Source organism: Carassius gibelio, chromosome B16 (genome assembly GCF_023724105.1).
Source record: "Carassius gibelio isolate Cgi1373 ecotype wild population from Czech Republic chromosome B16, carGib1.2-hapl.c, whole genome shotgun sequence".
Classification (NCBI taxonomy): domain Eukaryota; kingdom Metazoa; phylum Chordata; class Actinopteri; order Cypriniformes; family Cyprinidae; genus Carassius; species Carassius gibelio.
The window spans coordinates 23,285,248-23,303,570 of NC_068411.1; the positions used below are offsets into that span (position 1 = coordinate 23,285,248).

An 18,323-nucleotide genomic window follows, 5' to 3' on the forward strand; every position below is an offset into this window, starting at 1 on the left:
GAGAGAGAGAGAGATAAAAACATCACTTTAAATAGTCGTTATGGCATCTTTCTAAAATGAAATTTAGTCCACCGAATCACAAACTCGCAAAGCTATGGAGACGCAAGCAGACGGAACCTTCTAATGTAAAACAGGTTGGACAGGTAAAATTGGTAACAGTATATAAAATATGCGAGCTTTTTAACGATAAAAAACACAATAGATATGTTCTACCTATTTGTGACAACATTTGTAGTTTCGATGCCGGATTAACTAACCATCCGCCGGTAATTAGGGATTTCTTTATTTCAAGGTCCACCCCTACGTAAAATGTGGTACATTCCACACTGGAGGCCGAGTTGGGACAGCCGTCGGCTCACAATGAGCCGCATGCCATCACCCTCAGAGCGGCAGAGGGAGCTCACAGAGACCGTGTCCGCTGTGTGTCAGAAAGTTTATTCAATCTCACCGCTCCATCAGACTGGGACAAATCTACATTTTCATGATTGGACTTTAATTACGGGCTATTCATGCTTCCGTCGTATCCATAATATTTCCCCAAGACCCCTCAGTTGATTGTTTTTGGGGATTTTCTTGAGCAGAACAGAAACAGGGCTCGGTTTCGTGTGCCTGTGGAAACCCGGAGCGATCGAAGAAAGTTTCTCCCTGTCTCACGAAAGGAATGATTGCAATTTAGAGAGGAAAATCCGCGTGATTTAACGACAAACATGGATCTTGACACACAGCCCGGGATAAATCAGTTGACACCCTCAGAACCACGTAAGTCGGCGTTTATGTTTCCTTAATAAATCTGCATTTTCCTTCGTGATTTATTATCGGTGTATTAATATTCAGTCGAATAGAAAAGTCTTTGCCTTTCACCTACAAAATCAGTTGAATATAATAGAATCGTAGGAACGATAAAGAAACTGTCATTTAAGATAAACTTGACCAAGGTGTGCAGGAAAGTTACGCATCCTGAAACTAGTATATAAAATGTTAAATAATAATAATAATAAATTAAACATAATAATAAAAGGGCTTCAAGTGCCCTAGAGTGATTAAATAAATACATCTTCATTAATTTAATATGAATTTACGTCATTTATGTGTAACGGAGGCCAGCGAGTAGTGCTGTGCAGGTAAACCTCACTCGCCGATCTCAAGAGACGCACTAGCGACAGATGCTAGTGGCAGTAGCCATTTAGCCTCCTTGTTGGTGCGTCCGCCTCCCATGCCGGAAGACCCGGGTTCGAGCCCCGCTCGTCGCGAGTGCGAGGAGCGTCAGAGAGGACCCGGGTGAGAGGGGTTACATATGTAACATTATATTTTAATCTATGTGTTTATTTCAAAATATACAAACATTTATTTGTATTGATTTGTGTGTGTGTGTGTGTGTGTGTGTATTATTTTAAACTATGCCGGTTTCTAGAAGCTAGCATATCTTTATCCAAGATATGACGTGTTCATGGGGGCATACATGACGTGTTCCAGTGATTCAATCTCAATCATGAGATATTCAAGCGGGAATTTCACAATCCATTCAGGCTGAATGGACAACGAATTCGAAATATGACGTATTCATAATGTTTCACAGTACTAGCTATTAGTTACTAGTAATCCAGCGATGATCTGCTTGCTAGCATGATGTTTTGTTGTCATTATCTGCGGATGTGGATGGATTACAGGGACGCTTGATTGCAATGCACCGTCCCATTGCTGTGACATCACTCTTGAAGTCTATAACATCAGAATACAAAATTATTAAGGACGAATTATAATCGATCACTATGACTGATTCCTCATCAAACACTTCTTGTCGCATGCAAGTGATTTCTAATGAATCTGTTGACTAGGCTAAATCATCCAGGTAGTGACACCAAAGTCGCCCCATAAAAAGAAGCATATGATCTGATTTAATTGGTACTGTATATTCTCTGGTAAAAGCTAGTCTGTGCAGAAAGCCACTGAGTTCAGATACACCCTACAATTATGCATGTCCTGATAAGTATTAATATATAGTAACATGATAGTTGATCTATTTCTCAACTCAAATTGCAGTGATTTAATGGATCTGCCGAGAAGACAGTGGTTCTTTATGTCTTGGGGTTTGGCTGTAGCTTCTGATTAGGAGGGTTTGTTATGTAACATGGAGCCCTCCTGCAGCATCATGAGGTGTTGCTTTTTTGTGCTTTCTTTTGGCTTCATGCTGGAGGGGATCAACCCTGATCCTGTTCATCCTTATACTGCGTCTGTTCTTCATCACATTGTGGTTTGTGGATACTCTGCAGTGTTTTGTGGGGGTTGGTGGTTATGTTTACTAAAAGTCATTCAGAAGTAATTGGACTTTGTCATTCATTTTTTCAGATGTGTTATTTCTTGTCCTAGTGTCTGCTCTCTGTATGAGGATCATTCCTATGAATAAATATCCTTGAGACTTTGTTAAAACACTTAAAGACTACAGTTTAGTCACTTGCAAGACTTTCAAACTGAACATTTTGCCTTAAAATGGACCTGAGTTTCTTTCTCAGGACCTGAACAAGATGCTGCTTTTGTGTTTTTGAGTCCTTTACTCTGAGGACTTTATTCACTGCCGACTGTTACTCATTAACTTTCTTTTGTCCTTCATAGAAGGGTTCGGTTTGTGTCTTTAGGTGGATTAATCACCTTTCGTTGTCCTTTCGTTTTATGAAAATACAAAACAAGACATGTTGCATGCTAGCGCACACTTAGGAGCCCATTATTCAATTGTTTGAGAGAAAACGGAAAGTAAGTTTAATTCCTCAATGTTAATAGCTTGCCCTGAATGGGAGCTGAGGTGTTTTCAGTCTGACGAGGTCTGCTCTGTTGAGTTCTGCCCTGTCAGGACTTTTGAAGAGCATCTTCTAATCTAGCTTTTCTTTAGATCTGCATTCAGGCATGAGTGCTGCTCTGTTCCCCCCGGCTTTTCGTTTAACACCCCCAGCTGTCTGCGCTGTTTGGCTGTCTTTCCTTATATTCTCCCTTTGCTAACCTGAGGATCTGTCTCTAGTGTGCTTTAATCATTACGATTCATAAGCTTCACTGAACACTAACAAATCTAAGATATGCTAAAACAAATAGCTAGATTTGGAAAAAAAAAACGAATCATTTTTTTTTGGACCAAATATTGTCTCTTTAATGAGCCTCTCATTATTTCAGGACAATTTATTATTTTGAAAATAAGTAAAGTGCAATGAGAACCATTTTTAAGCAATGTTTTATTACTTATTAAAGCACTGTTGACTTTTTTTTATTTTTTATTCATGATAATCCAAGCACCATGGTTTCAACAGAACATATTTGTATAGTGCTTTTTACAAAACAAATCATTACAAAGCAACTTTACAGAAAATTAAGTTTCTACAATATTTAGTAGCTTATAAGTGCCCACTGTCAGTTTGTGCGTGTATGACAGGATTTTTCAGAAATATTAATACAAGACGTAATCAACCAGATGATGAACATTATTAACAGCAATTATTACATGATGCAGTCACACTTGTAGCATATTTGTTAGTTATGTTTGTTGATTCAGGGTTAGCATCATCTGGGGTCCTCTGAGGGGTCAGCATCATCTCTTCTCAGGTGTTCTGGATCCAGACTGGAGCTGGGATGTAAATCTGTGGCAAAACATAGAAACAAATAGAGACATCATTAGCATCGCTGCTGTTCCAACGAAGTAAAATTAATTAGTTTAACCCAAGCTAAAGAATAAGAATGCACATTGGATCAGATGCAACACTCACAATTTAAGAGATACATTATTCGAATGCTTGGCGAAAGAGATGTGTTTTTAATCTAGATTTAAACAGAGAGAGTGTGTCTGAACCCCGAACATTATCAGGAAGGCTATTTCAGAGTTTGGGAGCCAAATGTGTGAAAGCTCTACCTCCTTTAGTGGACTTTGCTATCCTAGGAACTACCAAAAGTCCAGCGTTTTGTGACCTTAGGGTGCGTGATGGGTTGTAACGTGGTAGAAGGCTAGTTAGGTACGCTGGAGCTAAACCATTTAGGGCCATATAGGTAAGTAATGATCATTTGTAACTGATAGGGAACTTAATCGGTAGCCAGTGCAGAGACTGTAAAATTGGGGTAATATGATCATATTTTCTTGACCTCGTAAGGACTCTAGCTGCTGCATTTTGGACTACCTGTAGCTTGTTTATTGAGGAAGCAGGACAACCACCTAGAAGTGCATTACAATAGTCCAGTCTAGAGGTCATAAAGGCATGAACTAGCTTTCTGCATCAGAAACATGTAACATGTTTTGTAGCTTGGCAGTGTTTCTAAGATGGAAGACACCAGTTTTTTAACATGGGAACATGGGTTTCTCAAACCATTTAACAGTTGTGTCCTTGTCAGATCTATTGAGGCTAAAGAGTTTGTCAGACTGAAACAGGGGCCGGTTTCTGTTGTGTAACATGTAGCATCCCCAAAGACACATTCTTATACACACACCCCTCTCTGTCATGCCTGTGAAACAATATCATTGTTTCAAAACTCTGGACCATCCGCCTCTTATGTAACAAACAAAGGACCCCATTTTTGGGATGACAACAAATGACTTTGTAACAGAATGAAGGAACCACAAATATACTGTACACTAAATAAAGATAACATGGTATCCCATTAGGCAACTGGCACATTACTTAGTTCATTTTTTGAAGTGGTGGGAATTTTTACCTTGACTTCATACAGATGTTTTTAAATGAGTGTCGACAGCCTACAGGGGATTGTGTGTAATTGGCTTGTAACAATCAAATGATCCAATTTTATAAATCCCAACCACAAGCTTCAATACTCACTCACACACACGCACCAGTGGAAACTGAAGCACATTCAGCCAGAGAAGTAGATGTGATTCTCTCTACTGCATCAAATCTGGCCTAGAAAATGTGCCTCTAGAGTAATTAATCCTATCGGAAGAATTGAATTTTGTCAGACCCAGAAAATGGCAAGGAAATGTGAAGAAAAAGGGATTTTGGAGGCCATATGCTGTACTCCAGATTCTTTCTAAATGTATTTTGTTCATAATAGGAAGGCTTGACTCTTGATAATCCAATTTGCATGACCTAAAAAATATTGCACGTCACCTGTGGTTTACAGTATGCATTCTTTTTGCTTCCCAAAAGTCTGCATTGAATAAAGAATCTGGTAAATCCTCTGTAGCTGTGGTAATATTTTATCAACAACAAATTTGCTGCAGTTTACAGTTTACAGTTTGTTGGGAAAAGTGATTATAGTTCACTCAAAAATGAACATTCTTTCATCATCTATTCACCTTAATGTTATTCCAAACCTATGGAGATGCTAAGGGGAAAAAAGATTATTAAATAGATTATTAAAAATAGTTCCCACAGAAACTTGCATCGACTCAAAAAGCATTTTGCATTCCCTAGCAAAGGTTCCCATCAGAAACTAACAAATATATGTTCATTAGGGATATGCCGGTATCAAATTCTCCTGTTGCGATCAATTGCTAATACTTTTATCAATGTATTATCACAGTATTGAAATATAGTTACAAAAAAGTGGTCATAATACAGTATAACATGTTAAATTACTTTTTTCTTAGTAAAAAAAAAAAAAAAAACTGAACATTTAAATACAATAAAGAAATAACAGAAAAATATATAAAGTTAAAAGTTTTCGATTAAAGTGCAAAAGAACTATAAAGTACAATCAGTATCACTTTATAATAAGACCTCATTAGTTAAAGGGGGGGTGAAATGCTTGTTTTCACTCAATATCCTGTTAATCTTGAGTACCTATAGAGTAGTACTGCATCCTTCATAACTCCAAAAAGTCTTTAGTTTTATTACATTCATAAGAGAAAGATAGTCTGTACCGATTTTTTCCGGAAAAACACGAGCGTCTGTAGGCGTGACGTGTGGGCGGAGCTAAAGAATCACGAGAGCCAGTAGGCTTTTGCGCCGATAGCGTTTGGAAGCTGTGACATTACCTGAGGACAAAACCAACCAAAACAAACCATTGCTAACAGTCAGATTCAGCGTATATTTATGATCCAGAGGCTGAAATTTAACAAGAGCAGCAGCAACAACAGCGGCTCTATGTGTTATGTACTGAAACTGTATATATATTTGCTTGGCGGTTTTGGAAAATGATTAAGTTCCACTTTGTCTTTTTTTTTTTTTTTTTTTTAAGCTGTACATGTGGAAAGTGCAGTTTGATGACAACATCGCATGTTGTTTACTTGATGTGCTTACGCGCCGATAGCTAAGTTAACAACAAAGAGATATTTGAAGCAGTTTTACTCATGCAGTTTGATGACAACATCACATGTTGTTTACTTGATGTGCTTACACGCCGATAGCTAAGTTAACAACACAGATATATTTGAAGCCGTTTCACTCACCGCATGCGGTTCCAACACACGATTGTGACCCTTTTTCGTTGGGACTGCATTATCCTTAAGAAATAAACGATGTGCAAATCCGTCGTCAAACTGGGCCTTGTTTGTAAAACAAGCATCTTCGAAATGCAGGGGAACAAACACAAACACTTACACAACTCCGTTGATGCTCTGTAAAAATAAACTCCATCCACTGGTCCCTTAATGCTGTTTCTCTTTAGGTAATCTGTGCAGGGTTGTCTTGCCCTGGCAACCAAAAACACACTCCTTTTGTGACATTTCGCGACGCCCTTGCTTTGATCAGTGAAGTCTGTTGTGCTCTCAGTGCTCTGCTATACGGGAGCGCGCGCTCTTCCGGCAGAAGTGCCCTCAGGACCCATATAAGGAAATTCCGCTCCATCTAACGTCACACAGAGCCATACTCGAAAAAAACTTTCCGAAACTTGTGACAAACCGGAAGTAGTATTTTTGGAACAGAAATACTCCTTCAATCATCCAACTTAATTTTTGAAACTTTGTCCATGTTTAGCATGGGAATCCAACTCTTTAACAGTGTAAAAAACTCAGTATGCATGAAATAGCATTTCACCCCCCCTTTAACCTTAGTTAATGCATAAACATTCACAATGAGCAATAGCTACATTTGCTACCGAAGTTATTAATCTTTGTTAAAAGTACTTGTCTTAGTTCATTTTAGCTAATTAAATAACACAGCTGCAACTTTCGATTTTAACAACGTGTTAATAAATATTGGAATATCTAAGATTAATGAATGTACAGAAGAATTTTTCATTGGCAGTTTATGTAAACTAATGAATTTACTAATGTTAACTAATGAAGCCCTAATGTAAAGTGTGGATGAAAAATAAAGAATCAAAACACTTTAAAACAATATCTAGGGCATGTTGTAGTCCAGATTAAAATAAAAATAAAAAAAAGTTTACAAATAAATAGCCTATTTAGTCTAAATATTTAAGTATTTGACATTGTGATGAACACCTTAGCGAAACCACAAAATCTAAATGGCTATTTAAAATTATTTAAATATGTTTTAAAGTAGTGCAGCTGCTTTATTTATGGGGTTCCAGGGTTACGGCTGCATTTTCTGCAGATTAGCGCCATCTGCTGTCAGAGAGTGAATGTGCTTTCATTCAGCGCATCTCTCACGTGTTCCCCCATGTGCTTCTCATGCATGCTTGTTTACATCAGAGCGCACACATGTTGTTTAAGCAGCATACAGCTGTGTTGTGCTTTTTGACCAGTTGATAGGAAAATTATATTTGGAATAATTTGGAATATATAATTTATTCATGGTATTTAGAAGTGCCCACGATAACAATATCGTGCATATTCATTACCTTGATATATCACGTTACCGAATACTGGCACATGTCTAATGTTCATATAAAACATTATTTCATATTTCAATATCTTATGTTATTATTTCCATCTCGAAAGTTTTGCAAACGATACAAAATTACTTGGGGGAGTGAAATTTTTTTTATGAGAGAGCATAAAGCATTAAAATAGTTTTTACCCCCATCATACCCCATTATACAAACCTTTATGGCTTTTTTTATCTTTTGCAAACATAAATACATTTTTGAAGAATGTTTGATTTTGTCCACAATCTAAGTCATTGGGGTCAAAAACAATATTCAGCCACACTGAGTTTATTATATAGACACAACTTATATTATTATTTTGTTTTTCCACAAAAACATCATTCAAGTTTGGAACAGCATGATTTTCTTTTCTGGTTGAAAGGAATCATGAGTCAATATTCACTGAAAAGCTTGGGTCCATTCTATTTATCTCTGTGCTTTCATGAGGAAATCTTTCTTCATGTTTCATCAGAAGATTAATTAGACGATTATTAGGAGATCAAAAGTGATTAATAGCTTAATTTATTTTGTTTGTTTATTTTTGGTGAATTATCCCAATAATAAATGTAGATATTGATGTTCATCATTTTGATGTTGGTCTTGTAATATGGACAGACATTGAGCTATTTTAGAGACAACATTCATATTTGTCATTTACAGCAGGCGCTGTGTTTTCTGGTGTGGCCACTGAGTGCTAGGAATGCTAAACATTCCTCACTGAATGTGTGTTTTCTGTTCAGCTGAGGAGTGAGAGAGAGATGAAGGAAGAGAGAGCGGACAGTGTAGGAACAGTGCGACAAGATTCCAGAGCTCATGCATGCATACAGATGGAATCACGTCAGGTCTTCTTTCCTGTGTAGCACACAGATGGTGTAAATCACAGTCCTGAACATGATCACCAACATGAAGCGCTTGCAGGACAGCGTGTTTCCGTTGCCCCTCTCAGATTGGATAAAGGCATCCATCCGCACCAGAATATGTCAGAGGCCAAATGCACTGCCACCATCTTTCTCCATTATATTGAAGTCTTTTTCCTTTTTAAAAGAACATGATGGACTGATCTATTAATCGCCGTCGGAAGGCCACATGTAAAATGTCGCTATCATCTGACAGAGTGCGCTGAAATGGGTTTCTTGAAAAATCCGATTTTTATATCTGTGGCAACTATAAGCAAAAATTAATCACTTATTTTAGCCAATCAGAAAAGTTTGGGGCAGGAGAGATCACTTAGATAGCTGAATTGAACTTTACTTGCTCCTGATTTTAATGAGCTCTTCTGAGTGCTCTAAAGCACTTGTGTGTATTAGTTGGTGCTTCATTAGTCTCAGATGTTAAGATTCAGAAGATGAAGCAGATAACGTGTTCAGTGTTTAGATTCTTCACAGTTTTAAGCCCTTTATGAATGTTTTGGTTGTGGATTTGTGCATTTTAATTATATCGTCAACCCAAACATTAGCTTATAGAGCTGTTTTGCTGTCTAAGCACCTTTATTAAGTCAACATCCTATCTAAAAATGGACCTTCATAAATGACTGTTTTGAGACAGCAACTCTATACACCATATACTGTATTTGCAAATTGATTTCAATAGAGTTTGACCAAAGTTTAAGGCAGTTCACTCAACAGCCATATTTATAGCTAGAGAGCTTTTTTTCTATGTAGGTAAAATCTATATATAAGTATAAGCCCTACTTTGGGAAAGACTGAGATGGTGATGTACGTCTGAGTGAAACAGATTATCAAAAAAGAAATAAAAATTAGGGTGGGGACTCTGTCACTCCTTTGCCTGTTTTACTCTCCCTATGTGGTAATCTCATGTTTTGATGTCTGGATGTGTCCTGTCCTAGTTTTAGTCCATAACAGCTGTACTGTACTTTGAGCCCTCCTATATGTCACCAAAGTCTGGATTTGCAGTCCGATTCTTCTTAGAGGACTGGAGGTCTGAAGATCATATCATGGAGAAGTAGGAATGCAGTGACAGTCAGCTGATCTGTGCTGTAATCTTAGTCCCGTCTGACGCAAATAAAATGACAGCGATCTGAGTTTCAATCGCGCTTTTTTGTTTTGTTTTCTCACATTCAGGTTTCATTATGTTATTTCTACAGGGATGCACAAATGTTACAATTCTGACCAATACTGATTAGCTGATAATTATCCATATTAAATATAAATTAATACTGAACTTAATATTAAATATTAAGTTTTGTACTATTTTGTAAAAAAAATGTGAAATAAATAGCTAAAACATGTGAAAATTAATGCTACAAGATCTACAATACTTAAGTAGTTTATTTAATCACAAGTCTCAATGAAATACTGACATTTTCTCTTTCAGTGCTGCTCAAAAATGCCGCCTATCTAGGCAGCTTACTAGGTTTTGAAACAGCTGACTTTTGCTGAAGTAGCTCATTCTCTCAACTCCGTAGCCCAACCGGATGATACACTTCACTGAACAAATGCCACTCTTCACGCGATCTTGTATATCATGAGCACGCGCTATAAAACGTACTGTAAATAACCAACAAATATATCACTCCGCCGGCGGCACTAACTTCAGCTGCAGACACTGTACTGGGAAAAACGTTTCGTTTCGAGCCCAGTTTACACTGCCTTTCTCCACAGAGCTGCTTCGGATGATATTACACTTTATTGCGTGTTGTACACACACCAGGGATGGAAATTAACTTTTTTTTTGCCACTGTCCCTGTGAAACAGTATGCTATTTTTATTTACCCACCACGGTGGCCGGTAGGTGAAGCGAGTTTACCACAACACAAAATCACCCTCATTTGGCTGGTGGCGGGTGCTAATTTCCATTCCTGCTGCCAATATATATATATATATATATATATATATATATATATATATATATATATTCGTTGACCAACAGAAATAAATTAAAATATTTATTATGTGCCAGACTATATACCAATATACTGCCAATATACTACCAATTTATGTATGCATTCCATGTATGCTTTAATTTTTTAGAAGAAAAAATCAAAAGCATAGTGTAAAAATGTCAGTAAGTCATAAACATGATGTAAGTCAGATATACGCACAAAAGATACATTCAACCTCAGATCTTAATGCGGTGGAACTAGTAGAAATTGCTAAATGGACATGTGAAGCTTTTATGATGACGCCGACTTAACCTCAGATCCACATTTGATTGTTGATATATTTTGTTTCAGCCATCAAATCAGGCTGCTTATTTTAGCTAGATACAGATGCTAGCAGTACGTAAAATAAGCAATCGATTCAAACCATATGACCATTTTGTTGGCCAAACCAAAATAGTCTCCACATGTTGAGGTTGAATATTGACTACTTAAATGATTTGATCGAATTTCTAAATGTTTGTCTAAGGCCTCGTGTATTTTTAATTCCCTGTGTGATAGTTTAGCTCTCAGTTTGCAGATCTTGCTCTTGGCTCTGGTTTTCCCCTGCTCATAGTGTGAGTGTGTTCACAGTACAAGTAAGTGCTTTAGTGCTGAGGTTGGTGTGTATGTGGATCCCATAATTTGACTTCTGCTGATGGTCGTTGGGTTGTTGGGTGGAGTTGGAAATCCAAACACTGAGTTTAGCAGAATCTCCAGACTGTCTTGAATTGATGGTTTAAAGGACCGGGACACACCAAGTCTCCTTCAAAAAACTAAAAAACCAATGGTGTTGTCGCCTTATGTCGGCAGCGTTGGATAAAAAAGCTGATCACGTCACATTTAAACAGCTTTCTGTCTCTACCACCTTCATTTATGTGCTTGTTTTCATCACTTTTGCTTTAATTCTCAGGCACTGACTCATTTGCTAAACTGAAAATTCAATCAGAGCCCTCACACGAGCCGACGACGGCGATTCAACAATCACGAGCGGAACACACCAAACAAACTAGCCCGACCGTTGCTTGCCGTCGAGGCCGTTTGCCCCGGCCTTAAAATTAATTGGTTGAACATTTTTCAGATTTCTTTTTTCTATCAAAATCATTCGTTGTAAGGACCTTTTTTTTTTTTTGGAAGGCAGTAATACTTTTATTCAGCAAAAATGTATTAAAATGAGGTTTGTAAATTTTGTGCTGAAACTGGTTGCTCTAATATGAGAAAAGTCTTTGAATGCTTAACAAACTGCGCTAGTCAACAAGGATGACAGCTTGCATCATGACAGATCAGGAAGTTATGAATGGCATCCATCGCTGCATGTCAGCAGTGAACTTCCGTGTGAAGCATTGCCATATATGGCCTTGTCACTTCCTCTGAAGATCACCCTTCAGAGGAAAGCATGCAGGGGTATTGTGGTTACAGACCCAAGGGACGTTCTGTTGAGTTCAAACCACATGCACCCAGTCATCCAATCTCATTGTGTCTGTGGTTGTGAAGAGGGATACTGCTATTTAGCAAAGAAGGTTGTCTCTGAACAGTAAATAATTTCATTGCACAACAGAATCGAGTTGTTTACTGTTGTCAAGCGACGTCACATCTTGTCATATTCATATAGAATTAAATTGGTGTTTAGTTCAACAGATGTGCACATATCCGCTATTTTGCAGTGGCTTCAATCTGAATCCACAATCCACAAATAAAAATAATAATAATAATAATAATAATATATATATGAGATGAGAAATGCTCTTGTCTAATGTATTTGAATTACTCGATTGTCCAAAAGCAGACATTATCACATGATTATATAAACTACTTGTATGATAATTTATTCTGTTGCAGTAATATAAAGTTTCTTAAACACAGACATTTAACATTTCTGTTATGTTACAGGGAATTTATATATAAATACACATTATATATGCATGTATATATGTATGTGCATGTATGTAATAAGTACACATATATAAAATATTTATTTAATTAATTTGTTTTAACAATATACACATGCACATAAACACACACACATATATAGTTCACACAGTCATACAGTGCACTTGTTGGCACCTCAAGCGTGAATCTTAGGGGCTTAAGTACATTTGTTTTGATGTATCACATTTTAGCAAGTCCAGACAGTCAGAACTTTGGAGCACCATTACAGTCTCCCTCCGTCTTTTTGGCTTTAGCCCAGCAGCTGGTGTTTACTCTGGGCTTCCAGTGAGTCTGCTCCTCTCCCTCACACCTCCCCCAGAAGAGGCACCCTGCCTGCTTACATCATCCATCCGGGGTGAGGAGCGAGGGGCCGGGGGTGTGGGGGGGTGAGTATGAGGTAATTCATCTGGCCTCTAATGAGATGCAGATCCATTCTCAGTCGGCCTCCCATTTCTTTCTGTTCTCCCCCAACCCCCCACTCACCTCTTCCGATCTCTGATTTAATGGGCGCTACTTGCTTCCACTTCCGGCTCCCTGTTTGTCTCATTTCCATATTTGAAAAAGAGCATTGCTCAAGCTCTATACCCTTCAGGATCAGTGCACCCTTTTTGGTGAGACTGCTCTGCGCTCTTCATTCAACCGGTTTTCTGTGGTTTTAGGGCAACGTAATGACATGTTTTCCTTGAAAAAGGGCTACAGAGGTGCTTAAATGAGAAAGTTTTAACAAAGTTTTTTTTTTTTTCATTTTTAAAGATAAACACTGTTTTGCATTGTACTGTATTGTAGTCCTCTGTATGTTATATGATTCATAACCTATAGCTTATTCATTACTATAATTTTGTGTGTTTGTGTGTGTGTGTATGTGTGTGTGTGTATGTGTCTGCTTTGGTTTATAAACTTTGTCATGTCTCTATACTGTTGAAAATGGCAGATTTTGTCTTAACATGAAAACATATTTGCCGGTTTTATAGTGATGCACCTGCATTTCAACACTTGACAATATTTGGCTGAAAATGTATTCTAGTCAAATAGAAGAGTTTTGACATATGTCATCCTGGACCACAATTCGCTGGGGTATATTTGTAGCACTAGCCAAAAATAGATTGTATGGGGCAAAATTTTTTATTTTTATTTTATGCCCAAAATCATGAGGATATTAAGTAAAGATCATGTTCCTTGAAGATATATTTTTTTGCACCCTCAGATTCCAGATTTTCAAATAGTTGTATCTCGGCCAAATATTGTCCTATCCTAACAAACCATACATCAATTGAAAGCTTATTTATCCAGCTAATGATTAGTAATGATTAATCATTTATTAAATCATTGCACTATTTTACATATTAATTTATTATGGTTAACCTGTGTTCTTTATTATCTAGTGTATGTTTGAAGAAATCTGTCATTCAAACGGTTTCTAATGTTCAAATCAACAACAAAATGTTGTTTTAAAAAAAACTATTAAAAAAGTTGCTATAAAAACTGCCTTATACAATATAAACATTTATTCAGCTCAGATGGATTTTATTAAATCAATGTGATTTAACTGATGTATTATTAAATACACTTTACCTCTATGTTGGTGACTGGATGCATTGCTTCTAATATTTCTTTCTTTGTATATGTCAGTTGCTTGCTTGATTGACATCATTGTGCACTCCTATAGTATCAGTCTATTTTCATATATGATAATAATGAGTACCAAGCAAATGCATAATGCAACAGAAATCAGCAGTCACATTAAAGAATTTTACCTAATGGCTGTGCTTTTAGTTACTACTACTTTAAAACTCAAAATTTTATGCATGCAACCTAGTTCTTTTCTCATGCGTAATGCATTTATTATCATTTCATGTCTGGTGGTAATGGTATTTTTAGCTCACCATGAATAATGCAATGCATGGCAGCATTTACATGGTTTGTCCCTGGATAGAGAGGAAGAGGGATTCAGGGTGGATTGGAACGAGTAAATCTCGCTTTAAGCACAACGGAGAAAAATCTCCAAATATTAGTCACTGTAAAACTCCCAATGCATCATTCATTCATTACCATACCATGCAATCTCATTCTCCCAGGGACAAAACAGTCCACCGCTGATGTTTTTTCTTTTTTTTCAGAAAAATTCTTCCGCCTCACATCAGCTGAATAGACTTATTGAGGTGGAGAAAACAGAGCCTCTGAGTAAATACAGGATGTTTTCATATTTACTACACAAGCTGATTTCTACTCCACTGGGTGTAGTATGTCTAGAGCAAAATGATATGTTAAAAATCTATGGGATATTTGTGATGTCTGTATTTTATATAACAAGTTTGAGCTTTAAGTTTTCTAAAGACATTAGATGTTGCTCTGATTTTAACCCCAGTACTTAGTTGGTAAGTTTAAATAATTTCTGTGAATTCAATGATTCAGTTGTTTTGTTTACTTCCTGGAAGCTGCTTGAGTATTCGTCATAAATGTTTTAGTCATAAACAACAGTTTATGCATTTGCTACATTTTGTTATATTGGTGCATAATAAAAATGATTGTGATTATTCCTTGTTCATTTGCCTTAATGTATATAAAAAAATGTTATATATAATATCATCAAAAAGGTTGAAAAATATTGCATATTCTATTTAAAGCTATATTTCCACACCTTTCTCTGACATATGTTTGTCTTTCTGTGTGCATAGACACTTTATTGAGTCTGTAATGTTGGTCAACATCAAATCGGACTCTAACCCAGGTCGCTCTTATCAGTGAAAAACATGTGATCTGTTGAACCTCCTCCTTGTGTGTGTGTGTGTGTGTGCGCGTGCGTGCGTGTATGGACTGTCTCGACATGACATCATGGCTTTAAGATGTCAGAAATCCAGAACTCATTTTCTTGCTCATTTTCTCCGATGAAATTTTTTATTTTTATAGCTTTAGTCTGTTGAAACATCCAGGTAAGCGACATGCTTATCAGTAGGCATGGGAATCTTTAGCGCTTCACATTTCGCTTTAGTTGGATTTTGACCAGGAAGTCATGAGCTATTGTGGCTTAAGATGACTTAAATTCTGTGTTAAGATTCAGAATAAATATGATTCTACATATTTGACCTACCATTAAAAATAAAATTACCTTGAATCTTATATGTATTGCTTAATGCAGATTTAAAACAACAATGATCAGCTTTGAGAGAGTAAATTATGTCCCATGATTGTGATTAATATATTGTGATTATTTAAAAATAATTAATTTTGGTAAATATGTGCCACTGAAAATCCGTTTTTAATGTTAGTTATTTATTTTAGGGCATAAAAATGAAGCATTTGGCATTTGCGCAGTCATCTTATGTCTATGAGTTGGCAGCCGTTAGAATGTTTTCCATTTGTAGAAAGTAAATGGTTTAGTCTAGAGTGTCTGATCAACTGTAAAGAAGACTGTGTTTCTATTTAATCTATGTTCTCGAGGGAAGTGGAAGGTGGCAAGGTCACCATTATTTTCTTGTGTCTACAGAGCAATCCTTCAATCTCCCAAAAATCAATTGATTGGAGGGCAGTTGAGGTTCATATTGAGCTGCCTAGGGCATGACTTTAACTCATTTAATCTTCGCTGTACCAAAACATTCTGTCATGGATCATGTGTGCTAATCAAAAAAAAAAAAAAATCGATCTGGATTTAATCTCTGCGGAATGTAACTGTGAGTGACTCTTCTGTGTAATCACACTACTAGAAGACACATACACTCGGCTGTTTGCTGTAGCTTTGGAATGAAGTTTGACTGGTCTTCATCTCTCGTTTGACGTTTGTCACTTTTCTTCCGTCTTCTATCTTAGATCCCTCAGCTGTTCCAGAGACCAATCCCAGAGATCCCAGCTCAGAGGAAGTCAACACACCTTCAAAAACAGAATCAGGCCTTGAAGCTAGCATGCCCACAAAGATGGACTCTGCAAAGAGATCAACTACCCCGAAACAGCTGGACGTCATTCCAAAGTCCCCTGCAACACCAACTCCGAGATCGAGTGGTAGCCCTCAACACAAGAAAGGTGGGTTCTAGTGTTGGGTGATATGGTCATTTTTCAAATCGTCATATCGTCAGCCCATGAGATCGACGATACACAATATTATCGTGCATGGGTGGAGCACGAGAGAGAATCTTGGTTCTTGTCATAGCATAACTGTTTGGTTTTTAAAACTGTGCAGGTGTGCGAGAGAGAGCCTATGGAAACACCAATAATTGAAAAAACATACTTTCAAACATAGTGATAAACTAACGTTAAATATAAAAATACTGTTTTTAAAACAGTTCATATATAGTCGGATAAAACTGTCATATCGCGCTTCCTGTGACAAATTTGCCGCATCTACACACTGAGGTAATCAGCCTAAATGTTCTGCAAAATCAGTCAACGGTGAAAATCAATAGTAGATTTCATTTAAAGTCCAACAGTTAAACACAAATATTGGACATAAACGAAGACGTTGAATATAATGTATTCAAAACAGGTAAGTTGATATATTTGGAGTAAAGTTGAATTGAACTGATGCATCAGTCATACACTGCTCCGGATCACGCGCCTCATTACGAGCTCAACGCACTGCCACAGAAACAAGAATAAGTTCATTCTAACATAACTGTGGGATTAAACTCAGTTAGTGAGGGCTCGTTTAAGATATTGCACATATATAGACCGTTCAGATTACTTGTTAAAGTGCAATGAAATACCTTATATCGGCAGACGACACCTGTTTGTGGATGGAGACTTTGTAACGGCCAAAACTATGTATTTTGCATGCATCACATTATAGTGCGGAGTGCATGAAAATAATAACAAGGCGGCAGAGCGAATTTATCATCCATAGTGGTTCTCACGTAGTCCTTCTACATCATCGCCACATACAGTATTGTTCAGTACAATGTGACTAACCAGAATAATCAAGGTTTTTAGTATATTTTTTATTGCTACGTGGCAAACAAGTTACCAGTAGGTTCAGTAGATTGTCAGAAAACAAACAAGACCCAGCATTCATGATATGCACGCTCTTAAGGCTGTGCAATTGGGCAATTAGTTGAAAGGGGTGTGTTCAAAAAAATAGCAGTGTCTACCTTTGACTGGACAAACTCAAAACTATTTTGTACAAACATTTTTTTTTTCTGGGATTTAGCAATCCTGTGAATCACTAAACTAATATTTAGTTGTATGACCACAGTTTTTTAAAACTGCTTGACATCTGTGTGGCATGGAGTCAACCAACTTGTGGCACCTCTCAGCTGTTATTCCACTCCATGATTCTTTAACAACATTCCACAATTCATTCACATTTCTTGGTTTTGCTTCAGAAACAGCATTTTTGATATCACCCCACAAGTTCTCAATTGGATTAAGGTCTGGAGATTGGGCTGGCCACTCCATAACATTAATTTTGTTGGTTTGGAACCAAGACTTTGCCCGTTTACTAGTGTGTTTTGGGTCATTGTCTTGTTGAAACAACCATTTCAAGGGCATGTCCTCTTCAGCATAGGGCAACATGACCTCTTCAAGTATTTTAACATATGCAAACTGATCCATGATCCCTGGTATGCGATAAATAGGTCCAACACCATAGTAGGAGAAACATGCCCATATCATGATGCTTGCACCTCCATGCTTCACTGTCTTCACTGTGTACTGTGGCTTGAATTCAGAGTTTGGGGGTCGTCTCACAAACTGCCTGTGGCCCTTGGACCCAAAAAGAACAATTTTACTCTCATCAGTCCACAAAATGTTCCTCCATTTCTCTTTAGGCCAG

The 18,323-nt window shown here is 37.2% G+C and overlaps 1 protein-coding gene across 8 annotated transcripts in view; it reads left to right on the forward strand.

Annotated features, from left to right (window-relative positions):
* The first annotated feature begins 354 nt into the window (after positions 1 to 354).
* The window catches only part of map7d1a (MAP7 domain containing 1a), a 39,657-nt gene continuing 21,688 nt past the window's right edge, over positions 355 to 18,323 (forward strand). For 6 of the 8 annotated variants that reach the window (XM_052578518.1, XM_052578519.1, XM_052578521.1 and 3 more), the window contains exons 1-2: positions 355 to 759; positions 16,370 to 16,579. In XM_052578518.1, the coding sequence (XP_052434478.1) occupies positions 708 to 759; positions 16,370 to 16,579 (262 nt within the window). In that variant the 5' untranslated portion in view covers positions 355 to 707. Of the gene's footprint in view, positions 760 to 1,259; positions 1,279 to 15,335; positions 15,496 to 16,369; positions 16,580 to 18,323 lie in introns of those variants that run through there. The other 2 variants (XM_052578526.1, XM_052578525.1) reach the window with 2 other exon arrangements.